Source organism: Myxocyprinus asiaticus, chromosome 26 (genome assembly GCF_019703515.2).
Source record: "Myxocyprinus asiaticus isolate MX2 ecotype Aquarium Trade chromosome 26, UBuf_Myxa_2, whole genome shotgun sequence".
NCBI lineage: Eukaryota > Metazoa > Chordata > Actinopteri > Cypriniformes > Catostomidae > Myxocyprinus > Myxocyprinus asiaticus.
In genome coordinates, this window is record NC_059369.1 from 43024620 (window position 1) to 43052059 (window position 27440).

General features: G+C 35.3%; 2 protein-coding genes across 4 annotated transcripts in view; one reads left to right on the forward strand and one right to left on the reverse strand.

The window, feature by feature from the left end:
- Nucleotides 1–467: 467 nt before the first annotated feature.
- Nucleotides 468–18739, reverse strand: LOC127417275 (U3 small nucleolar RNA-associated protein 15 homolog). Its single transcript, XM_051657172.1, has 13 exons — nucleotides 18601–18739; nucleotides 18183–18332; nucleotides 12341–12433; nucleotides 11732–11916; nucleotides 11341–11519; nucleotides 10398–10523; nucleotides 8897–9032; nucleotides 6565–6646; nucleotides 6321–6476; nucleotides 6099–6200; nucleotides 5874–6007; nucleotides 2065–2123; nucleotides 468–908 (listed from the first exon to the last, which is right to left on the reverse strand). The coding sequence occupies exons 2-13, from the start codon at nucleotides 18270–18272 to the stop codon at nucleotides 703–705; spliced, it is 1548 nt and encodes a 515-aa protein (XP_051513132.1). The 5' UTR covers nucleotides 18273–18332; nucleotides 18601–18739; the 3' UTR covers nucleotides 468–702.
- A 9-nt stretch (nucleotides 18740–18748) lies between these two features.
- LOC127417276 (interleukin-12 subunit beta-like) overlaps nucleotides 18749–27440 on the forward strand; it is a 32699-nt gene continuing 24007 nt past the window's right edge. Inside the window, exons 1-3 of one of the 3 annotated variants that reach the window (XM_051657174.1) lie at nucleotides 18749–18820; nucleotides 20266–20395; nucleotides 25226–25376. The gene's annotated coding sequence lies outside the window, so the exon portion shown is untranslated. Of the gene's footprint in view, nucleotides 18821–20265; nucleotides 20396–24604; nucleotides 25377–27440 lie in introns of those variants that run through there. The other 2 variants (XM_051657175.1, XM_051657173.1) reach the window with 2 other exon arrangements.

Sequence of the window (27440 nt, forward strand, 5' to 3'; positions counted from 1 at the left end):
ACATGCTGCTATATATCCAGATCTGTGGTTACACTCAAGTCTGTAAAAAACAGACACTGAAGGGGACACGTCCCCTGAATAATTCAGATTAATAGTTGACCAATATATATTTTTTTCCCACAATCAATATTTATTTCTTAAATTATTACATGACCACAACCTCTCAGCAAAACACTGCCTTTAAAAGACACGTCGTTAAAAAACAAACGCACAAACCGACTGACAGGTGGAGTGGCACCTCCAAGACAAGTTTTCTGATTGGGGCAGTGATCAGACTTCTCTGGTTGTTTACAAAGCCTAGGGCTGTCACCGAGACAGGTGTGATTCTCACGACACCAATTTCAGTGCAATGGGACATTTTATTGTGTGGAATAAAAAAAAAAAAATACTTAAGAGCAGCTTTAAATGTATTGCCCTATTTCAGAGGAAACTTTCATTGTTGTGAGACGAAAGAACACACAGAAACGTAGATTTAAAGTCTTTATGATAAGAATATACAAAATACAACTTCAAATTCTGCAAACATAGCAGAAAACTGAAGATGCACTCTCAGAGATTTTTCAATGATTGGGCAACAGCGTCCCCATGGCTGTCTCTCATGTTGGTTTCCTTCATGTTCCCCTTTCCTTTTCAACCTGCCTCCGTCTAAGTCCAGCACGTTTCGGTGAGGTCACAAGATCTCACAGAGTTTTGGAATGAATGTCAGGCGGCTTGCAGCTGTGAGCCCTGCACAGGCTGCAGGGCAGCGACCTCTCTCCTGGGGGTCAGTGATGCAAAAAGAGTGTCCAAGATGCCCAACACCTGAAGAAGCTCCTGCTGAAGATCTGCTTCCCGACCCAACAGCTCCATCAAACGCTGTAGCAACCGTTCCACTATAGGAGACTGGGGAATAACCTGCTGATACAGATCTACACACACACACACGTGTTATTATTGTTAACTAAAACTAACTGAAAACTATAGCGCTAAATGAAATAAAACTAAAATCTATTTTTTCAAATTGTGTTAAACTAACATATATTTTCATTGCTCCAAAACGTACAAGAATAAATTAAAATGAGCAAACTAATATTGTTTTTGATGCACATTATACTATAAAAATGTAAACCTTTATAACCTGCAATCATTAAACATGAAATGCCACTAGACAACAACAACACTAGATGGCCCTGAGAAATCTGATGCCATTAAGCATTTAAATAACACTCAACACATTACATTTAAAAGCCCTAAAATACTAAAAATGAAATAAAAACTAAATATACTAAAATATGAAAACTAGGCAAACTAGAAAAATTAAAAAAATTAATAAAAATACAACATAGTTAAAACAAATGACAATTTAAATTAAATTGAATCCTTTTCAACTAAATTGAAAAGGAAAAATTGAAAATGTAAAAAAATAAGAAAAAAAAAAAATCTAAAAATTCTGATCTATTATAACCCTGACACAAACACACAAAAACTATACTAAATTGACAAAAAAAAAAATAATAATAATTCTTACAAAATTCTAAAATATAATAACCCTGACACAAACGAAAATTAAACTATATTGAAAAGGATAAATTTTAAATAAAATAAATAAAAAACCCTGACTCAAACTAAATTGAAAAGAAAAAACTGAAAAAAAAAAAAAAAAATATATTTTTTTTAAACTATTCTAAACCGTAACAACCCACAAACGAAAAAGTAAACTAAATTGAAAAAGAAATATTAAAAATATAATAATAATAATAATAAACTATAATAACCCCGACTCAAACACACAAAGGAAAAATTTAAAATAGAAATGAACAAATTTTAAATGTTTAAACTTTAATAACCCTGACACAAACGAAAATTAATCTATATTGAAGAGGAAAAACTGAAAATAAATAAATAAAACAAATGTAAAAATTCTAAACTATAATAACCCTGACTCAAACATACAAAAAAACTAAACTACATTGAAAAGGGAAAAAAATTTATTTTGTATTATTTAAATTTATTTGTATTATTTTTTAAAATTCTAAACGAATAATCTTGACATAAACGTTCCTCTTTGATCTGACTCAAACTCACCAAGAACAATATCTCCGACTGTGAGCAGTGGACGAGAGAAGCGTGGGTCAGTGATGTGTCTGAAGAGCAAATAAAAACAAAACAACCTTTAGCCTTTATTTCTAAATCATTACATACCATCCATGTTTAGGACAACATAGTCACATCAGTTTTATTATCGCAAAATAAGCCTAGACAATCCATAGAGCGGTGTAATGTCATCATAAGTGTAATAAACTGTCAGCCGTGTAATGACTCATAATAATAAATAGGATTTATAGTGATTTTATAAAAGTACACACAATAGTTTATAGAGTTATATGTCAACAGAACAAGAACATTTAAGCTATCGAGGTAGACATCACAGATAGGGAAGTTATGTAAAATCTGACCACATATTTACAGAGTAGCGAAATGTCCTCTTTTGGCTACAACCTTTTTTTGGGGGGGTGTTTTTGGGGCTTTTTGGTCGACACAGTGGTTCATGTATATTCTGCACTTGAATGCCCTGATTTAATGAAACTGTGGTCAGGAATCAGAACATTGGCTTGTTTATGCCAAACATGTTTTCCTTCTGTTCAAGGTAATTTTCATGTTTTTTGACCCAAATACATATTGACTATGACATCATAGTCAGAGAAGCTTTCTTAATATTTGCTGGACTTGTAAGAAGTCCAGTTTCATGAGGTCTGTATGGAATACACTTACAGCTAGAGCTGGGTATTATATACTGATTCAATTCAACTCTGATTCACAAGTTCTCCATACAATTGCGATTTCGATTTAATATCGATTCATTTCATATTCTCTCTCAGCGTATGCTGTTCATTATACAGGGGACCTTCTAAGTAGGCACATTGAAGGAATATTCTGGGTTCAATACAAGTGAAGATCAGTCGACAGCGTTTGTGGCATAATGTTGATTACCACAAAATATTTTGACTTGTCCCTCCTTTTCTTTAAAAAAAAAGCACAAACTGTTACAGCGAGGCACTTACAATGGAAGTCAATGGGGCCAATCTGTAAACGTTAAAATCACTGTTTCAAAAGTATAGCCATACAACATAAACAACTAATGTTAACATGATTTTAGTGTGATAATATCGCTTTCTTTTTCTGTGTAGTTATATCCAATTTTACTTGCCTTTGCCATGACAACGTAATGCCATAAACCCTAAAACGACTGTAAAAACAACTATTTACAGCTCAAATAATACAACAGCTTTAACAGAAGAATTAATGTAAGTGGTTTTTATAAAAAGCTGCACATTTCTGCCTTTAAACCCTCCAAAAATGGTCCCCATTGACTTCCATTAAGTGCCTCACTGTAACCTCCATTTATGCTTCTTTTTTAAGAAAAAGAGGGACGAGTCTAAATTTGTTTTTGTGGTAATCAACATTATGCCACAAATGCTGTCGTTTGAGCTTAACATGTATTGAACCTGGAATATTCCTTTAAGAAAATATGAATTTTACTAATTATATTTTGTTTGTTTTTTCAGTTTTTCTTACACATTTTTTCTTTTTTTTTTAAAATGCACATATCCATGTATTCCATTAATAAATATGATATTTGACAGATTCTTGAGATATCGTACAAAACATGTCTTACATACAAAAGTAATCTTTATTTAAAAAAAATCAAGAAATTCATAACAATAAAAATACTGGAAAGTTCCATTTAAAGGAAATATGTATACTCAGGACATTCATTACTTATATTTTTACATAATTTAATTATAATTTTTTCAAATGCATGCTCTATATTTGGAAGCACATGTAACTTATCCCGTCCTCAGCACCAGGTCACAATGTTAAACTGCCAAACAAAGTGTTTAAAAATGCAACAAATTCATAAATATAAAACTCTAATGAAAGGTAGGGATCTGTAAGATATCAAACAATACATAAAGTAAACTTTAAATGATATTTTCCTAAAAAAAAAAAAAAAAACTGCGTATCACAGTTGTGTCATCACTTTACGTCAACTCTGTCAAACTTTTTTTTATAATCCTGAATAAATCAGACATTGTCGTGGTTATTTGTAACTCTGAGGGCCTCTTTCCCACTTCCTGCTCATGGTGGATGCAACAGTAGGACACGTGGTCTGGTAAGATTTATATATTTTCATTTAAAAAAATAAAATAAATAATTCTAGTCCACTCAGAGGCCGAGATATTAGACTGTCTATGGACAATTTTTTTTATTTTTTATTTTTTTTTATTTTGTCAACTCTGTCAGAATTTTCAGAACAGCACGAAAACAAAACAAAATATGTATAGAATGTATTTTATCACTTAACTCCTTTACTGAACATTATTATTATATGATTAAAGACTTTACACTCTTTTTGGATGGATCAAATTAAAATAGCATGCTTTTAGTGTGTCTGACGGAGTTGACACAAATTACAATAAGATATTTTACAGTAAGTCAGTTATGAAGTGAATAACAAAAGCATTTTTTATAAAAACCTGTTCCCTTACATGGTTCGTTAGCTGACACCTTTGTCTACAAATATATCCATTTCAAATTAAGATTTTCAGATTTTAAACACGTTTTGTCACTCATCTCAAGAATCAGTGATTTCATATATTATTTTGTTACATGTTTATTGTGTAAAGCAAAATGTACACTATTTAAAAGTATTTACATTGATTTGTTGAACATGTGCTGAAAATGGGTACTGTCTCTTTAAGAAAACAGGCATTCCTGTAAAGAGTGTCTTTAAATGAGCGCATGTTAACAAGAGAGGAATCGAATGGCTTTACCTCATCCGTGCTTTCCACGATTAAAATTAAATGTTTATTTTTATATGTTTTTGATCAACAACTGACTGTAAAGAACAGAAAGGGTATTAAAAAGAGACGTTTTTCAATGACAAATGGATTGCGTGGATCTTATCTTTGGACACACATTACATGGAACGAGTCATATCAAAGTTTTACTCTCAACATGCAGTGAAAGTATCTCGCTGCTTAACTTCTTCCCCACTATACTGATCAATCACTGGTGAGTGAAACATGAACATTTACCAGCCAGTGGCTAATCACAGACATTTTAAGTTGCATAGCGCAAAATTTGGTCTTATATGTGCTCACATTGTAGAGAGTTGCGCATATAGTAAAAGGGAACAAAGCGCAGCAAAAGAGCTCAGTAGGGACCGCCCACTCCCATAAAACATTGTGAATGATGCAATCGAGTCGCACTATCAAACTTCACACATATTTGTGTATCTGAATATTTTGCAATATAATTAAAATATATATTTATATATTTATTAAGAAAAAGAAACATTTAATTCTAATCACGCTAGCACGGATGAGGTAAAACATCGAGTACTCTCGTTAACGTGCTCATTTACAGACGCTCTTTACAGAACTGACGGTTTTCTTAAAGAGACAGTACTGATTTTTAGCATGTGTTCAACAAAGCAATGTAAATACTTGTAAATATTACACATTATACAATTAAACATGTAACAAAATGTAATATATTCAATATAATATAATATAATATTTATTGATGGGATACCTGGATTTGTTCATTTTTAAAAAGCTCAAATGTGACCAAACTGATGAAAACCAATAAAAAAATTGTTTTAAAACCAATTCAATTTGTAAAAGTAATATTTGTGTTATGTACCTAGTTAGACAGTCCCCTGGATAATTAACAGCATAAGCTGAGAGAAAATGTATTTTCATATGTAAGCAAGATTATTATAAGATATTATAAGCTAAATATAGTCATACTGGTTAACAACCATCCGTCTTGCATACATTTCACGTGTCACTCTTAAGAGGAATCAGATGAGTGTAGTAGTTACATACTTGAGGAGGAAGTTGAGTATTTTGGTTAAGCTCTCTTCATTTCGTCCTGCAAGAGCGTTCTTCAGAGTTCCTCTGCGGTTCAGCTCCATTATAACGGCTACAGTCACCTCCGGTTTACTGGTGCGTCTCCATGTCTGTGCAAACATGCACATATACACACATAAATGTAACCTGATGACTTTATCAGTGAACAGTCAATCAAAAAGCATGTGTTTGTGTGTTTACCTCCAGAGCTGTGTCCAGAGCTTTGGACACCTGGAAGCTTTTTAGCTGTTTGTCATATTTCTGTAGATGTTGTTTCACTGCTTTACTGACCAAGAAATCATCCTAAAAGAGACACGAAAGGCCGTAAGATTCAACTGAAGTTGTTTAATATTTTAAATGTAGCATTGTGTAGCAAGGCAACTAGCAAGCTCATTTAACACATTTTTGAATAATAATAAACACCTGTTTAGGGACAAAGTTCTTCCCCTTGACAAAGACTCGGTATGCAGGACCCCGTCGCCTTCGACCAATCAACGACTCTTTGTCTTCTTTATGTTTCCTGTGCCTGACACTCAACACGCCATTGGTCATTCCCACAGCAACAACCTCATCATCAGGCTAAAGGACAAGCACAAAATTAACTTCTTACATCGCAAAGATTCAAGTGTGAGATATAAAGGTAAAAATGCTCTTTTGTAAGACATACCGCCACAGCCAGACTCAGAATAGATGCCGCATAGTCGAAATTGTGTATGACCTTATACGAGGAGTTGTACACTTTGACATGCCTGAATAGAAAGCAAACAGCAGAAATAAAAACACAGCTTTCTCATCATCAGGTCATAAAAAAAGCTTGGTTCTGGAAGTATTTTTCCACCATTTATTTTTTAACCCATAGGGATTTACATAAAAGCGTCCCAAGTCTTGAATCAAACAAACCAGCTCCGAGGTGAATTACAACATTACAAACTTTGATTTGAAGCCAAAACGTATTTGAAAATTGGACAAAAGACAAAGGTACAAGAGTGTGTTGTTAATGTCTTTAATGAGGGAATTAACTACAGTTCAGTACTGATATAAAGTTGCTGATTATAAGTATAGAAACAATATATTTTAAATATATTGCAAAATATTCAGATACAAGTAGTTTGAGAGTGTTGGGAGAGCGATTCGATTGCGTCATTCACAGTGTGTCATGGGACATGCAGAGCTCTTTTGGTGCACTTTGTTGGATGCGATTCTCCGATTGGTGGATCGTTTTCCTTTAGAATCAAGGGATGCACCAGTCGATCAGCCACCGATCTAAATCGGCCGATCTTTGTCTTAAATCTGTGATCGACTGATCGTACCTAGATTCAGGGCTGATTTTGTTTTAACTCCTGCACGCATGGAATCACACATACCCTGCAACTCTAATGAATGAGCACTTGCTCAGCCCTCGAAGAATGACATTGTGGCCACTGGAGGGCGAGTTGCTCGTGATTCAAAGCATTTGTGAATTTCAACTTTCAGACATGCTGTAAACAAGTTAAGCTCAATTGACAGCATTTGTGGCACAATACTGATTACCCCCTCCTTTTCTTTAAAAAAGGCAAAATTTGGGCCTGGGTAGCTCAGTGAGTATTGACGCTGACTACCATCCCTGGAGTCACGAGTTCAAGTCCAGGGTGTGCTGAGTGACTCCAGCCAGGTCTCATAAGCAACCAAATTGTCCCGGTGGCTAGGGAGGGTAGAGTCACATGGGGTAACCTCCTCGTGGTCACTATAATGAGCTTCGCTCTCGGTGGGGCGCGTGGCGAGTTGTGCGTGGTTGCCGTGAAGCCTCCACACGCGCTATGTCTCCACGGTAACACGCTCAACAAGCCACGTGATAAGATGCGCAGATTGACTGTCTCAGACGCGAAGCAACTGAGATTCGTCCTCCGCCACCTGGATTGAGGGGAATCACTACGCTACCACAAGGACCTAGAGCGCATTGGGAATTGGCCATTCCAATTTGGGGAGAAAATGTGGAGGGAAAAAAAATAAAATAAAGTTGAAATAAATTTTTAAGGTAATGAACATTATGCCATAAATGCTGTCGATTGAGGTTAACTTGTATTGAAACCGGAATATTCCTTTAAGGTGCTCATTTTCAAGAGTCATTGTGGCAGTAATTCAGATTCGCTGTACAGATACAAAAACAAATCTGAGAATACGTGATGTAACGTTGGTTACAACAGTCAGAGGCATGTGGAGCAATAGAGACTGTTTGATCATGCGTGTGCTCAGTTTCACTTCTCCAACATGAGCGTTCTCACCGTCAATCAAGCATGCACACTCTCAATCCCTCATCAGTCACTCATCCCAGCGCTATTTTTGAGAACCCTGATATAAAATTACATATATGTTTGTCGCAATACCACTAATAACAGCAATAACAGTATAATCTTCAGTAACGGCACCACGTCTTTACACAGTTGCTTAATAATCAGTGATTTGTTACAACAAAACGAAAAACACTGTAAACAAATACTAATGATTTTCACTGGAGCGCTTTTGGAGCTTTAAATAGATATATGTATCTAATTTCTGAACGTTCTCTGCTGTGTGTGATGCTCTCAGTGTGTTTAATGGTTGCCAGTATGCCACAATGAACTTTGATGGTGACAACAGAACTATTCAGAACTGTTTTCAGTTCAAATAAATTGGACAATTAACGTACATTTTATGTAATTTTACAGTGTGGGACATAAACATTTAACTGAAGGCACTTTAAAAAAAACATGTTATTGGATCGGCCTCAGATTTCCTGATCGGTGCACCACCAATCATGGGTAGTGTAGTTCTTCATCAGAAATTACACAATTAAAGATGACTTTAATATAACATAATAACGCAGACTGATGGCTTCAACAGAAGCATATACCATCGATTAACAACTTTAAAGGTTTATAAGTTATTGTTAAATATCTACTGCCCTTTGGAGAACATGAATAGGATTTTATTTCCTGAACCAGACTGTTGCCCTCTATTTCACATACTCTACATACACATACCTGTCCAGTGAGCCTGTAAGTAGTCTGTTCCCAGTAGAGCTCAGACATGCACACGTCACGGTTTTGTGATGATTCTTAAGAGAAACAAGCTGCTGTCCGCCTTTCAACAGATCCCAAATTTTAACATAGCGCCCTCCTGTAACACAGACACAACTCAAATATTTTATTATAAAACAAGAAGGTCCAACTCTGATTGTTTGAGCCACATTCCAAGCCATTGTAAACAGCCAAATACACATACAGAACACCCTTTGACTGCATATTCAACTGAATTATACAGAAAGTTTATATTTCTAAAATATCACCAATGCTCAAATGACCTATATTGTTTATGCAGATTATTAAGCCCTTAAACTCTGGTGCATTTTTGGGCTGACACCTGCAATTTTTCACAATCAAATTTAAAAGCTCACCATTTACACACATACTGTGGACTAATTGCACAAAATGTATCTAATTTTTATAGAAAACCCCTCAAATTAAAAAAAACGTTTTTTTTTTTTGGTCGTAATTTTATAAGCATGTAATTCTGTTTCTGTTCCCTCTATCTAACTTTGAAAAGTGTTACTTAATTCCACTACATCACAGCAAGTGAACCTATCACATTCCATCACAATATACCGATCTGAAATGTAGGTGGCGCTCTAACGCATTTCAGCCCTCACAGATGTGCTCATCCATAGACATTCAGTCTAATATCTCGGCCTCTGAGTGGACTAGAAGCTTAATCTAGGTGTCATTAGAAAGCTGAGATCCTCCCCTTTGCGATGATTTCAAACATTTTATCATCAATAGTCGATTACATATTTTTCTGATGATTTATTTAGCATAATTTTGCTGCTGGATGGCATACTTTGTTCTGGACATCTACGAAATAAAATTTGATTATTCAGCCAAGCAAACTCACAAACAAGTAAACAATGGTTCATTTTGTTTAGAAAACTGCCTAAGGTAAAAGCAGATATTATGTTTTTAGCTATTTGGGGCTTACAGCAGCAGTGATCGGCGCATAAGAGAGATGTTTGTATATGATGTCTTACAGAAATCATTAACTTTGTGATTATTTTGAAAATATTTCAAACTGTGGTATTAGGGCAATACAATAAACTATATAGTCAAATTTCTGAGAATGAGAGCTTTCATTAGATATATGACTTGTCTATTTAAATGTTATGTGAAAGACTTATATAATATTTCCAAGCCATTACCTCAAGGGGGCGCTAATTTGCGACGCAAATGATTTCAGGCATTATTTTGTTATTTTATTTAACATAAATGCAAAAGTGATTGTATTCTCTGAAAAGTTCAGATTCTAAGCTTTCAAATGATACCTCATACGCCAGACTTATGCATCCGAGGACTTAACCGCTTTAAGAGCAAACTTTTTCGCAATATAGCGCCCCCTTCACCAGACATTGGTGTCTTTTATCATATTAATGCTGTCATTACATAATAGTATTCAGTACTGAGCAATACTAATCAGTGATTGGTTGTTGTTGACCTGTGGACACCAGCAGGGCCTCTGAAGGATACAGCAGCACACACTCCACAGGGTGGCCATGTTGTATTGTCATCACACTGCCTCCTGACCGCACGTCAAACAATTTCACTGTGTGATCATATGAACCTGAAACAGAGATGATTTCATACAGGGTAAAGGTCAACTACTGTAAAAACTCTAACCTTTATAAATAGTGACAGATATTTAGCCACTTTTAGATTATCACCACTGGCTGATAACAGTTTCTGTTTGTCTGATCATTAAAGTTTTTTCTCCACCTTTGTGTCAGTTCTAAAATCTACCAACCAAGCTTTGTCATCATGGGTAATAAAGGTTTCCCACCCTATGGGGTGTATTCGAAAAGCTGTTTTGAAAACAAAGTTTATTTTTGCCGCTAGTGGTGTAGAAATATTGCATACTTCAGCTCAAAAATGCAACTGAAAGTGACAAAAATGCACCTAAAATTCAAAATGTAGAGGCAAAAAATGCCCCCATAATGAACTCCTATAATTAGGTCTAATTATACATATTAATGAATATAGTATAGAGTTGATGTTAATTTAATAGGTAAGAGGTAATATATTATAATGTTAATCGATTGTTTCATTTCACTAAGTATTTGACATAAAAGGACATTCCCTAATATATATATATACAGTACTGTGCAAAAGTTTTAGGCACTGGTGAAAAATGTTGCATAGTGAGGATGTCTTCAAAAATAATGCCATAAATAGTTTTCATTGATCAATTAATCATTTGTTGTTTACAAAAAGTTGCAGAAATACACCAATAATTGTGCAAAAGCGTTTTTAAGATATTTTATTTTTTCTAAAGATAAAATGTGAAGAGTTTACTTAATTAGAATCAGAAGAAACCGAATCATTTATGTAAATGGGGTGTAAGGATCATATCTGAGATGCAGTTGTGAATTGAGAGTTGTCACCTGTGACAAAGAGGTCAGGGTTGAGTTTGCTGGGAGCAGCAGCTCTGATATAATCTGTGTGTTCAGTGAATGATCCGAGTTCAGTACCACTGGCAACATCCCACACACGACACGACAGATCATCAGAGCCAGACATCACACGAAACCCATCAGACAGGAATGAGGTTGCATGTACCGCCCTGGACATGACAAAGAGATATGTTACCAACATATTTACATAGTCGAAAAGGCACTGCAGAAAGTGAACCACAGGGAAAAAATGATAAACAATGAGTGATATGACTGCTTTAAAGTGGCCAGCAAGTTCAAATGATGGCACAAGTGACATTTACAGAAACATACTCTGATTTAATACATTTTTCAATATCATTGACTTCATCCCGGACCATACTTTGAGTGTCCTTTGAACTGTCTGAGAGCCACTCGACCGCCGATGTCAAACAGACGGATGAGTCCTTCTTCACTTCCGGCCACTAAAAGCTTCCCGTCACCTCGGAAACTCCCCCCATACGCCGTATCCCGGAAACGAGTAAAGCTCCGTATGGGCTCTTGAGAGTGAGGGCCATATACCTGGACCTGGCACAAAACATCATGACATCAGTATACTGCATGTGTGACAGTTCCTGTAGCTCAACTTGCTCATGGGTTCGATTTCCAGTAGCAGACACGGACGAATCTCACAAAACGATTCAAATCCAAAACTGTGTGTATAAGTTACGTAGTAAAATTCTCATTAACTAGTAATACAGTTTGAATTGGTGTGCAAATCTGTAATGCAAATGGGATTTTTTTTTGTATTAAAATCAGCATAAATTAAAGACAGTACAACAAGTTCTACATTTTAATGTTACAGTATTGAAATTTTTTTTGCATTACAATTTACAGACATGAAAATCTACAGGTTGACAGGTTTTGCGAGATTGAACGACAATGCATACCTTTAATGCACTGGTGTGCGTGATCATAAAAGAGAGAGAGAGAGAGAGAAAAGTGGACTCACTCTAGTTGATGCCGTGACTGCATAATTGTGAGGTGGGAGTGGAGAGAAGTCAATCTTTGTAACAGCACCAAACTCTTTAATCTGCACAGCAGCCTGAAAGACACAACACACAATCTGACATCAATAATCACTGACATTTGATTTCAGAAATCATAAACATCTCAGTATCAGGGTTGTGCACCATTCACAATATTTAATTTTTCAGTATATCACATGCATAACAAATGGGGTATTTCCAGAAAAATTAAGGTGAAAAAAAATTCTTAGATCAGGTAAATTATGCTGAAAGAACAATGAAAGATTTACTTGATTACTGTAGTTTTTCGGTTCAAGCAATGCATCTAAATTACAACATATTAAGATTATTTTTAAGCAGAGAGTTGGATTAATGCATTTAAGTTTAAATTGGCCTGCACAAAAAAAAAATAGTTTCTGTGGTTAAGTCCCATTCAATCTCTTCCCAGCATGAACATGAGCATGAATAATATGTTTGCATTGTTTTAAGTACATATTTGTTGTTGATTTTGTTGTCAAGGTAGGTAACTTTTTTTGTAATGTCAGGATGAGTTTGTTTCTCTAATAAAATGATCAATTTGTTCGTTGATTGTTAATCTTGTCAGGTTTCATGTACCAAGTGTTGAGGTCTGTGCATGCCGTTTAAAAAAGTTTTTTTGGGCAGTCTGGGTGGCTCATCGAGTATTGACGCTGACTACCACCCCTGGAGTTGCGAGTTCGAATCCAGGGCGTGCTGAGTGACTCCAGCCTAAGCAACCAAATTGGCCCGGTTGCTAGGGAGGGTAGAGTCACATGGGGTAACCTCCTCGTGGTCACTATAATGTGGTTCTCGCTCTCGGTGGCGTGTGGTGAGTTGTGCGTGGATGCCGCGGAGAATAGCGTGAAGCCTCCACACGCGCTACGTCTCCACGATAACGCGCTCAACAAGCCACATGATAAGATGCGCGGATTGACGGTCTCAGACGCGGAGGCAACTGAGATTCGTCCTCCACCACCCGGATTGAGGCGAGTCACTACGCCACCACGAGGACTTAGAGCGCATTGGGAATTGGGCATTCCAAATTGGGGAGAAAAAGTAATTCTACCTATTAGGGGGAAAAATAGGCATACAAGATAAACGGTGTTAGGGGTAACACGTGTTACGTAATGAGTAATGTAATATTTTTTATTTTAGACAATAAGAGTTATTCTTTTAAATAAGTAACACATTGCATTTGTACACCTCGACTGTCCCTGTATTGCGATAAATCAGGAGTAAAAGTGTGCAAACTTCGGGGAGGGTGCGTAGTGCATGATGGGCATTGTAGTTCTAGAGAGTGGGAGGCTTGCTTATCAGCGATGCACAATGAAGTTGTAGTATGTGTGTGCATGATGGGTATTGTAGTTCTAAAAAGTATGAGCCATGCTTGTAAGCGATGGGCAGAGCACAAGTCTTCTTTTAGCTCACACTGATATTTATGTTTTAAAAACTGGTAAAACATTTTTAAATCTGAACGCTTCGGTGGAATCCAGTTGTACTCATCATTTGCGGTGGTTGATTTATTGTGCGCTGGAGCTTACATGAGCAGCCATCATAAACTTTGCCATTATCATGACAATCACAGCAAGAGTTAAGAAATGTGTCTTCATAAGGGCAACATTTTGTCAAAAATGTAACATTCGGGTAAGTGATACTTTGATTCTTGCGACTGATTCATGTAGGCTGCATTTAAAAGTGTGTACACACATTTCCGTGGTATAATATAGCACAGGCATAAGCCGGGAGAAGTCTTCCCGTGGCCACGGCATGATTCTACGTAGATGTCGACCGATATATCGGTTTTGCCAATTAATATCGGCACCGATAACAGATTTCTGGAACTATCGGTTATCGGCAAAAATCCACACAGATAGTTTTTCCCTGTTGCATCCGGTGCTGGAGCGGCTGGGAAGGGTCCTCTGCCGTTATACAGTATGAGAGCGGCATTTAGAGGCGAAATAAAAGCTATCACTCCATTGAAGCCATGTGGTGTTTGTTTTGACAAGTGAGACTACACTCTGCATGGAGCTGAACACTTCAGATGTGGATTTAAAACATCAACAACAAAAAGGTAAGTATACAGTACACTACAGTACACGTCATATCATTATAAAGTAATTAATTTGTTGACTAGACGCTGCATTAGTAGAGAACAGCAGTATGTTAAAGCTAACCTCAAGTGGTTACAACAATGTGACAAAAATACACGCAACTCAATTTTTTTTATCCTCACTGTAATACGATGACTTCAGATCGATCACATTCTTGCTCTAAAAAAGGCGAGACACAGCGCAACAAATACAGTTTAACAGAAAGCAGGTGTCTCAATATGCTTTTAAAGTTCTTTTTAATTAGACACATCATCTAAAAACAGCGCTCCTGCACGAGACGCTGAATAAACAAAAACAAAGCGAAACAAAGACGTTCGTCTAGCGCCCGTTTACATAAACAAATGGATGGTTGCAAAAGCGTTTGGTGTGAACAGCCCCTTACAGTTGGTGGAGATCTTTGGCCGTTGCGTCTTGCTCTCTTATAAGCGTTTCTCAGATTATGAGTTGTTTAAATGCTTTGTCAGGAAAGATGTTTAACTTGGAAATATGTGTCTCGAGATTCTCGCGTTCAGTTCCAGTCTGTTGTGTTTCGTCTGATTGAACAGCCCCTGGCCTCTGCTCATAGTCTGAGCCGCTTCACCACCGAGTTCAGCCGGATACCATTGCTATCTGGGAATATTGCTACTCTACATACAACTGTACTGAATAAAAAACAATGTGGTATTTCGCTGTTATTATGAAGCTTGAGTCTGGAGTAGTAGGAATCAGTGCAAGTGTAACACCATGTGAACTGTCTACTGAAGCGTTTCCCCCCTCATTTTACTTTTTACTTAACATTTGAGAATATAGACAGACTAAAACGTATTTATTTTATGCACATTAGTTGAAAATGAAATGCTCTTTTTTAACAATCAGGATAGGAATGTTCTTTGCAATAATATAATGGTGCTGAACGGTTTATGTATTTATTGCACCCTCTTGTGGACTAAGGAAACAACGTCAATTTAAAAATCAGCTGACTTTAAAATTCGAGTGTTAGTACAAATATATTAATATTTATTTCATTTTAAAAATTACAATACATTTTCATGGTTCAGTCAGTACTGTTTATTTTTGTGATAAAGTTCAGCACTATTTGTGTTATTTTTTCATTCAGTGTCAATTTTAAAATCTATCAGTTGATTAGTCGGTTATCGGCAGGTACTGCCCAACTTAGTTATTGGTATCGGTAAAATCCACTATCGGTCGACCTCTATTATACAATTAAATACAACGTGGAATGATCGCTGACTTTTTGTGCATCCGAATTGCTTTGTTTTAAAGCATTTAACATTCAACATTCGGTTGAGTGAAACCCAATTGATTCATGCTTTAAATTTTATTTTTTTTAATCAGTAAACGCGTTTAAGCAGAGGGATTATAAGACTAGTCTTCCACTGGCCATGACATGATTCACAGGATGAAATACTCACTCAATTTACTGACTTATGCAGCCGAACTGCTCCATGTTACAGCTCCCCTTAACTGGGAGAATGGGATGAGAAAAGCTGACTCTGGATCAGTTGCTCAGAGCAATGTACTATATGGTTTGTGTACGCAGAGAAAATATCTTCATTTCTTAAAATATTCTATATTTTTTTTTTTTATAATAAACAAGTAGTTTGATTCATGAAACAAACTGTTTTTATGACATGTTGGTAGCATTAAAAACGATCAGTTCAAGATGTATCAACATGCACGTTTGCAGTAGACTGTCCGCAGTATGCACCATGGATTAACTCAAAACAAGCGTGCACTGATTAAACTAATTTTAATTTAATTAATTAATTTTAATTTAATTAATTTTATTTATTTATCACACATTATACATTTGCACATATACAGTGAAATTATTTTTTTCACATATCCCAGCTAAGCTGGGGTCAGAGATGACTTAAGTGAAAAATATTCATTTTATTCATCAGACTTATTCCTAGAACATGCTAGGCTGGCATTCCCCACTGAATTTTATCCTGACTTCTGAAGAACATCTCAAGTTGACTCTAGCATTGTCGATGGGCACAACACATGACATTTATGATGCAGGTTCAAGTGTTGGACTTTGCTGCTTTGGGTAAGACAGTGGTTATTCTTCACTATTCATATCTGTTTGTTTAGTATGTTGTTTTGACATGAGTGTTGTACAGTAGCTAGCATGACCTGTAGTGTCTCTACATATCTCATGTATTTGTATTGAATGCACAGCAGAAGAGAGAGAGGTGGTGAGAAAAAAGTAATGCATTACTTTTAAATGTAACGTTACCCAACACTGTTGGTAAAACATAATAACATAGTTGTTTGTCACAAAATGTGTCTTAAAGTAATGAAAGTCCAAGTAGTGAGTGTTTTGACTCTTTTGAATTGCAGTTCAATAAATTCCACGTCCTGTCATTCCAATTCCATTTCAACTTCCAGTGGGGCGTGGCCAATTCAATCCAAACTCCAACTCATGAATTAAAAGGTAATCAATTCTATAATTCAGAATTTTGCATGACTCTGCTCCGTTCATGTGGGTAGTGACCAAGATATGTCAAACAGTTACAGCAGTGTCATGCAGAATGTGACATGGTAAATGTAATCTTAAACAACATTTATTTGTTCCTCTTGTATTATTATTATTAAACACCTACTCTTGAGTTCATATGAATGAAGATACTTCATGGTATAAACATCAATTGACACACTGTATCCGCAGGACCACTGAAAATAAACTAGCTGGCAAAAAGATTCTTAACCCTTGTGCGACCTTCGGGACATTTTTGTCTTTTTCATTTATGTTTTTTCTATCATTTTGGCTGTGTTAAAGCCAACTGCATAAATTTAGCCAAAGGTGTGTATTTTTGGGGGAATTTGGAAATTTCAACCTCAGTTCCTGTAATACATCTATAATACACTGTGTACACAAAATAGTTACACTCAGGACCTTCAGGACAAAAATATCCCCACTGAAACCCATTAAAACTGCAATATTTGATCCCAGTGCCATTAAAGCATAAAATCATGAATTCTATGATATTATGATTTCATTCCGGAGCCCTGGCTTCAAAATTTTAATGTTTAATATTTTCCACCAGATGGCGCCATTTTTCTCATGTTTCGCCTATGGAGCAAATACAAGCTTTTCCCCTATTTTCTGTTTGCTGTATTATAGAGCACTGCAGGCCAACTGAATAAATGATACAGCTAAAATTGTGTGGGTGTGTTGGTATGGATGTCAGAGTGAGTTTTGTATGTGTGTACTGAGAAATGTGTGTGTGTGTGTGTGTAAAAAAAACAACAGTAGCATTATGTAAACAAACTGGCATTTAAAGGGTTAAAATCCTGAAAATGAATGAATATTTGGTAGTTATCATCAGGACTGATGTTGGTTAAAAAAAATTAACTCACTGAAAGTGAAAAATAATATTAATATATAATGTTATTATGGCAGTTTTTTTACAGATATTTTTGTCCTCTAAGAACCTCTGAGTAACTTTTTTTTAAATTGACGCACAAGGGTTACAAATGGTTTTTAAAAAAAGGCTGGTGACCAGAAAAGCACCAAAAACATACACTTTCTTGTATACAATCATACACATTTTTACCTAAAATCTATATGTTGATACAAAAAAAAAAAAAAAAAAAATATCATGGAAGAGATATGCATCAAACTACCCACACAGAGTTAAAGATCACTTCATAAAACCATTAAAAAAAAAACACACTTTTTCATACAAACCTTATAATTCTGCCAGTACAGTGTATCCTCTGTCACTTTCTCTCCAAGTTTCGGATACGTCTGAATTTTAGTGGGTTTAAATGAAGCCATCTCATAAATGAACTGTGGCTCTCAGATGATAATATAATTATTCACTAATTTATTGAGGACCTGCAATACACAAAACTTCTGTTCAACATTCATTCAGTCATAATTCACACATCACAGAAAGCGTTGTGCTATTTGCAGTAAATAGTCTACATATATGGATAAAATCTATGTCTAAATGGCATAAATACAGTAGATGCAATGCAATATATTTCTAAAACTACTAACTCATTCCTTTGTGAATTATGCACTTTCAGTCTATTATGACAGAAGCGCAATACTTTCATTTATAAACACCTCCCGTATATAACTATTTTAAAGTACTGCTTACCTTACTGTGGCCTCCAAAAATATTTAAAATGACTTCGGAGTGTTCTGTTTAAGTTAAAATCTAGCAAACATGAGCCAAAAGTATCACGTTGTTTCTATCGACACATGGGAGCCGCCATATTGTGACGTCACAAACTTCCGTGTTTGAACACACTTTATTGATCTTTCCTCGAGAAATCAGCGAAGCGTTTGAACCCCTGCACCAAGGAGGATCCTACTAGGTTAGCAAAACAAAACATAACGCAGTAGTAATCTGGCGAGGAGACCAGAGGCCATTATTTTTTAATGTATATCTATGTTGGAAATGTCTACGTACGCTGGATAAACAGATTTGTAAGTAAACAGCCCATTCCTTAAAGGGATAGTTCACCCAAAAATGAAAATTCTCTCATCATTTACTCACCTTCATGCTATACCAGATGTGTATGACTTTCTTTCTTCTGCAGAACACAAACTAAAATTCTTAGAAGAATATCTCAGCTCTGTAGGTCCATACAATGCAAGTGAATGGTGACCAGAATTTTGAAGCTCCAAAAAGCACACAAAGGCAGCATAAACAAATAACCCATATGACTCTAGTGGTTAATCCATAGATATACATACATAGATGCCTCATTCGGCTGGTTTTGATACCTCAACCATGGCACCATCTTGGAATGGTCAACAAGGAGAGCTGTTTGAATGCAAGTGAATGGAGAAGAAGCGTCAGACCGTTGCATAGACTGCTTTTGTGTGGAAACAATTCATGATGTTATTAAATGACTGACTGGGTGCTAATTTTCAGTATGTTTGCCATGATATATTCATTTGTAGAGGACTTTATTTTCAGTTTGCTACGAAAAAAAAAGAAACCTGTTTTAGAAGTAAAGTCTGGAATTTTTACATCAACTAAAAATACTGCCCAAATGTTTATGGAAAATCAGATAATCTGAAAGTTGTCTGGAAAAGACTCCAGACTGTTGCAGACCATATCTGTCCATTTACTTTCATATGTTGACAGACGGCTCTTGACCTTTCCAATATGGCAGACTAGCCGACGTATCGCGGTCCATAGGAACAGCTGCTAATAAGGTATCTACGTATAGATATCTATGGTTACATCCATGTCTTCTGAAGTGATATGATAGCTGTGGGTGGAAACAGATCCATATTAAACTCCATTTTCCTTCAGTTTCACTTTCTCCTTCTTCTGTTTTTGGTGATTGACATTCTTCGTGCATATCGCTTCTGAAGACATGGATTAAACCACTGGAATCTTATGGATTACTTTTATGCTGCTTTTATGTTAGAGCTACAAAGTTCTGGTCACCATACACTTGTATTGTAAGGACCTACAGAGTTGAAATATTCTTCTAAAAATATCAGTTTGTGTTCTGCTGAAGAAAGAAAGTCTTACACATCTGGGATGGCATGAGGGTGAGTAAATGATGAGAGAATTCTAATTTTTGGGTGAACTGTTCCTTTAAGGTGACAATTGTAGTTTACCACTTTTTACAGTGTATGTAACACAGAAGAACTGGGAATGCAAGAGTTAAAAACGAGAAGTGACTGACATTGCTGGGTTAATATTGGGGACTGTTTGAAATGAGGTGTCCTGGCACCAAAGACAGCTAAAGGGACAGTTCTGTCTTTCTAGAAATTAACAACAGGCTATTTGTCTTTTCAGGATATTTCCTCCTGAGCAAAACGAGGAGTCAAAATGCTTCTTTCAAAGCAAAAGTACCTACTTGTACCTTGGTACTTTTAGGTTCTGGCCAAAGAGTTATGACTAGGGAAGAGTCACGAGTTCTTCGAAGGTAGCAGTTAAATTATTTAAAGAGCTGTAAATTGTCCAAAATTAGGTTTCGGTGTGCCTCTCTTATTTTAGCAGTTAGAGAGTGTGTGGGGCAGATAAGTGTGTCATTTTCATAGTAACGCAAACACTTTTTTTTTTTACATGGCAACTAAATTTTATTAACTCCTAATGACTGATTGAGGGAAGTATTGCATCTCTTACGTCAATGGAATCTGCCCAAGTGATGTCAGCCCATTGCCTTTTACAAACACATACACTTCTGTAAGGTATTTGTTAAGGTATGCTCTCTCTCTCACTTTACTAATTATCACATGCACAAATTCACCAAAATGTCACAAAATAACACACACGCCAACACACACACAAATCAATGCAATGCATACTTTTCATCTCTGGTAACCTAACCAATCAGACATGTTTTCCCCTGCATGGCTCAGTATACAGAAGTCAAGGTCTCAAATAATTTGCAAAGCAAAGACAGTTCAGAAGAAATGCTCTCCCTCACATTTACACTGTCCTAACCACGCATATTTATCAGTCCTCTTATCTTTTTTTAACACCTCGCGTTCTGTTTCTGTCACACATTTATTTAGAGTGGTTGTGAGTTGAACGGGGAAATTCAGATATTCAGACAAACTGTGGGAGAAAAAAGGAGTTTTTTAGGTGACAATTTAAATTTACATTTTAAAGAAAAAACCTAAAACAGGGAAACCCTCAGAATTTGAACCCTTATCAGGGGATATCAGAGGACACTACAATACCAAGTATCAAGTCATTATAAAGAATTAAGCGTGCCAAAAATTGGTTTTCTGTAGTGTTTAAACCAAATGCACTGAACTGCACTTCTCTTAACTGTATGTATTCTCTCTAGCCATATCTGTCTTTCCTCTTTCTCTGTTCTCTGTCATTGTCTCACTTCTGTATTTCCCTCCCTCGTAGTGTGTATATTTGAGTTTGTGGTTAAAAGTCTGGTCACCTCCTCACAGTCTAATTGCATTGGAGTCAAGAACATTGGAGTTGTCTCAATTTCTTCTTTTGACCCTTTTTTCTTGTTCTCTGTACTTCCTAAATTTGGCTACAACAGAAATAATTGGGGACTTAAGCTCTGAAACAACATTGTTCTGCTCATGTTACCCACACATTACTACAAAATACTTTTTTGCTATTTTCAATAACAAAGTTACTCTGTTTATTCATACTACACTACACAACACTATACAATCTCCAGTATATATACTATAATCAATAATACCCATGACAACATGTGCCAACCCACTTTTCACATTGTTTATACTATACTAGTGTAACCGCTCCTGCTTGACCCGCTCAGAGCGGGATTCGAACCGGCGTCAGCTGGCATGGGAGGCAGGTGTGCTAACGAGGAGGCTAGAGGCTACAGCCCCTAGTGTCAGTCGATAGTGCGCCTCTTGAGGTCAGGGGAGTGAGGTTTATACACGTTGCACAGCTGTCTATCAGCTGGCCACATTACACTGACCCCCCTAAACCTCACTCCCATCCGGGTCACGGCACCATTGAGATGCTAGTTACTGTTAAGTTGTTACAGTTGTATAAACTCTTCTAAACCTGTTAATTCGACATGCAAATGGCAAATGTCTCTGTAAGCGAGTAACGCGATAAAACTATATCGTTCCATCTTGTTTATAATCAAGCTGTTAACATTGCAAGTGTGACACTCCTGTTCTACCCGCTCCGTACGGGACTCGAACCGGCGTCTCCTGGGTGCGCTAACAAGGAGACTAAAGGCTACAGCCCCTAGTGTCAGTCTCTAGTGTACCTCTTGAGGTGAGGAGAGTAAGGTTTCTACATATTGCACAGCTATCTATCAGCTGGCCACTGTTACACTCACCCCCCCCTAAACCTCACTCCCATCTGGGTCACGACACCATTGTGATGCTTGTGTTCTACCCGCTCTATACGGGACTTTAGCTGGCGTCTCCGGCATGGGAGGTGGGTGTGCTAACAAGGAGGCTAAAGCCCCAAGTGTCAGTCACTAGTGCACCTCTTGAGGTCAGGAGAGTGAGGTTTATACACATTGCACAGCTATCTATCAGCTGGCCATGTTACACTCACCCCCCTAAACCTCACTCCCATCTGGGTCACGGCACCATTGTGACATCCTGTTCTACCCGCTCTGTATGGGACTTGAACCGGCGTCTCCGGAATGGGAGGCGGGTGTGCTAACAAGGAGGCTAAAGACTACAGCCCCTAGCGTCAGTCACTAGTGCACTTCTTCAGGTCAGGAGAGTGAGGTTTCTACACATTGCACAGATATCTATCAGCTGGCCACCTTTACACAAGCACGTGCTTCTTTCATATCTTGGCTCTCCCTCATTAGTCGTAATGCAGCACATTTGCAAGAAAGGCATAAATAGCAAAAATACTTTGCGTAATGTACCACCTGCATGGTGAAGAGAGACTTGTAAACACCTGTTACATATCTCATCTCCATCTCTTATTCCATCCAGGGTTGGAAATTAACAGAGGCTCTGGGCAGAAGAAAATTCCAAATTAATATATCCATTGCTTCATTTGAATTTTCACTTAACATTGTTTGTTCTGTGACATCCGTTGTGCAGATGTTGCCGTGTCAGTGGCAGATGCTCACGCCATAAACAAGCACACACGGGCACTGCGCTTCTCACACTCCACATCAGTTCAGTTCATCCATGCCCTGCGTTTATTATAATGCAATGTTCTCTTTTGGCCCACGGACCTCAATCAAGCCCTTCGTAGGAAAAAGTTTGGGCACCTCTACTTTAAATAGTTAAAAAATGTAACGCTTAGTATTTTAAAGCATATAGAAATTCAATAGTATTTAAATTATACTATTCTATATAGGTGCATTGCAATCATCACCCAGCTACACCACACTACACTATACTATGCTGTACTGTACTATACTTATCTTATACTAGAACAGTGATATGGAGATTCTATTGAATAGAAATTACACTTTAGTTACACTACACTATACTATACCATAATGTATTGTACTGTACTATAATATATTATACTATACTACACTAGACTATACATTAGGGCTTTTTAAACCTTTGATAGCAAGGTACCTCAAATATGATGAACCCCTTGAGAGGGACCCCCTTTCTAAAATATAAAGACCCATTTTTACTATGTGAGTAAAATAGTAAGCATAATATTATAAAAACTTGTTGTTTGCTAAATTAAATTATTATTGTTAAAGTTGTCATTTTACTTGAAGGGATAGTTCACCCAAAAATGAAAATTCTCTCATTATTTACTCACCCTCATGCCATCCCGGATGTGTATGACTTTCTTTCTTCTGCAGAACACAAACAAAGATTTTTAGAAGAATATTTCAGCTCTGTAGGTCTATACAATGCAAGTGAATGGTGGCCAGAACTTTAAAGCTCCAAAATCCACATAAGGGCAACATAAAAGGACTCCATACGACTCTAGTGGTTTAATCCATGTCTTCTGAAGTGATATGATATGTGCGGGTGAGAAACAGATAAATATTTAAGTCTTTTTTCCTTCACTTTGTTTTAGAAGTGAAGTCTGGAATTTTTATATAATATAAAATACTGCCCAAATGTTTATGAAAAATCAGATAATCTGAAAGTTGTCTGGAAAAGACTCCAGACTGTTGCAGACCATATCTGTCCATTTACTTTCATATGTTGACGGACGGCTCTTGACCTTTCCAATATGGCAGACTAGCCGACGTATCGCGGTCCATAGGAACAGCTGCTAATAAAGTATCTACGTATAGATATCTATGGTTACATCCATGTCTTCTGAAGTGATATGATAGCTGTGGGTGGAAACAGATCCATATTAAAGTCCATTTTCCTTCACTTTCACTTTCTCCTTCTTCTGTTTTTGGTGATTGACATTCTTCGTGCATATCGCCCCCTACTGGGCAGGGAGGAGAATTTATGACCAAAAATGACTTAAATATTGTTCTGTTTCTCACCCACATCAATCATATCATGTCTGAACACATTGATTTAACCACTGGAGTAGTATGGATTACTTTTATGCTGCCTTTATATGGATTTTGGAGCTTCAAAATTTTGGCACCCATTCACTTGCATTATATGGACCTACAGAGCTGAGATACTCTTCTAAATCTGAACTTGTGTTCTGCAGAAGAAAGAAAGTCATACACATCTGGGATGGCATGAGGGTGAGTAAATGATGAGAGAATTTTCATTTTTGGGTGAACTATAACTTTAAACCAAAAGAAACTTTTACTTTGTATCAATTTGACTACATGTGTTTTTCTATTTTCTACTTTCAATTAGAGCAGGAATAATCCTGAAGAGTAACATTTTATACTCAGTTTAAATGTATTTGCATAGCGATATTCACAATAAATGTCATTCCAGAGCAGCTTTAAAGAGAATATTGCTTTACAGCCCCCAGTGAGCAAACTAAAGGCGAGAGTGGTGGGATGAAACAATGACTGTATAGAATAAAATAATGACTATTAATATAATCATTTTCTGACCTGTCTTTCGAAAGCAGAATGAAACAGTAATCATATCAGATTCTGCAAATGCTAACTTTTACACATTTTTATATAGCACATCGTTTACAATGTTATTCCTTGTGGCACCCTGGGGGTCCCCAGATCCTAGTTTGAAAACTCTATCCTATAGATGCATTTTTGCACATCAGTGGAGTATCATCTGTGCTTGATATTTTTATGAAGCTCATTTTCTGGCATTAGTAATTTAGCAGAGAATAACCCCGCGTGTATTTAGTGGTAATTTTAACACATGGGTCATGGTCAGCGCGAGAGGAAACTCTTTCTAATAACCCTCAGACCTGCGCAAATGGATTAAGTGGGTGTTCCTGAGTGGGTGTGGGAATGCTGGTATAAAAGCACGAGCCCGAAAAACATCGTTTACATCGCATCCATCGGTCTTCAATATTTCTGCGCTGAATTTGAAGCACACTAAGCAAAAGCAGCAAAGGTAAGTGATGCATTTCTCTCTCTCTCTCTCTCTCTCTCTCTCTCTGAGAAAAACTGCGCAAACAAACTTCATTCACTCTTGAGCGCGGACCAATAGGCCACAGGCATTATGTAAATCTGATTATTTGAATTACAGTAGCAATGTATTTTTTGGACATGAAAGATAAGATAAAGCGAAGTGGTTCTATTAAAAAATAAATTTTAATATTTTAGTTATTACAGAGCAATATAGTTATGAAGTGCACTTGGACGCCCTCCAAAGACTTTTTAAATTAACTTTGTCAATTAAGATGTATTTCAATTCTTAAAAAGTGAAATTAGACCTATTATTACAATGAATGATTATTGATATTAATACATTTTCAATTCATAATGATCCCCCAATTATTGCATAGGATATTAGGCTTATATTCACTTTTACTTTGCATTTTATGTTTCGTTTGACTGCCTTCGAAAACACTGAAAAAGTAGCCGAATTTTAAGTTTAAATTTAACGAAATATTTACGTTTTATTAAGTACATTTTGTAAAAAATAAATAAAATACAAATATTGACACAATTCACTTTTTTGGAATTATATTTACATTTTATTAAGTACATTTTGTAAAAAATAAAAAATAAATAAAAATATTGACACAATTCACTGTTTAGGAATTATATTTACATTTTATTAAGTACATTTTGTAAAAAATAAATAAAATAAAAATATTGACACAATTCACTGTTTAGGAATTATATTTACATTTTATTAAGTACATTTTGTAAAAAATAAATAAAATAAAAATATTGACACAATTCACTGTTTAGGAATTATATTTACATTTTATTAAGTACATTTTGTAAAAAATAAATAAAATAAAAATATTGACACAATTCACTTTTTTTGAATTATATTTACATTTTATTAAGTACATTTTGTAAAAAATAAATAAAATAAAAATATTGACACAATTCACTGTTTAGGAATTATATTTACATTTTATTAAGTATATTTTGTAAAAAATAAATAAAATACAAATATTGACACAATTCACTTTTTTTGAATTATATTTACATTTTATTAAGTACATTTTGTAAAAAATAAATAAAATAAAAATATTGACACAATTCACTTTTTTTTAATTATATTTACATTTTATTAAGTACATTTTGTAAAAAATAAATAAAATACAAATATTGACACAATTCACTGTTTAGGAATTATATTTACATTTTATTAAGTACATTTTGTAAAAAATAAATAAAATAAAAATATTGACACAATTCACTTTTTTTGAATTATATTTACATTTTATTAAGTATATTTTGTAAAAAATAAATAAAATAAAAATATTGACACAATTCACTTTTTTTGAATTATATTTACATTTTATTAAGTACATTTTGTAAAAAATAAAAAATAAATAAAAATATTGACACAATTCATTGTTTAGGAATTATATTTACATTTTATTAAGTACATTTTGTAAAAAATAAATAAAATAAAATACAAATATTGACACAATTCACTGTTTAGGAATTATATTTACATTTTATTAAGTACATTTTGTAAAAAATAAATAAAATAAAAATATTGACAATTCACTTTTTTGGAATTATATTTACATTTTATTAAGTACATTTTGTAAAAAATAAAAAATAAATAAAAATATTGACACAATTCACTTTTTAGGAATTATATTTACATTTTATTAAGTACATTTTGTAAAAAATAAAAAATAAATAAAAATGTTGACACAATTCACTTTTTAGGAATTATATTTACATTTTATTAAGTACATTTTGTAAAAAATAAAAAATAAAATAAAAATATTGACACAATTCACTTTTTTGGAATTATATGTACATTTTATTAAGTACATTTTGTAAAAAATAAATAAAATAAAAATATTGACACAATTCACTTTTTAGGAATTATATTTACATTTTATTAAGTACATTTTGTAAAAAATAAAAAATAAATAAAAATATTGACACAATTCACTTTTTTGGAATTATATGTACATTTTATTAAGTACATTTTGTAAAAAAATAAATAAAATAAAAATATTGAGACAATTCACTT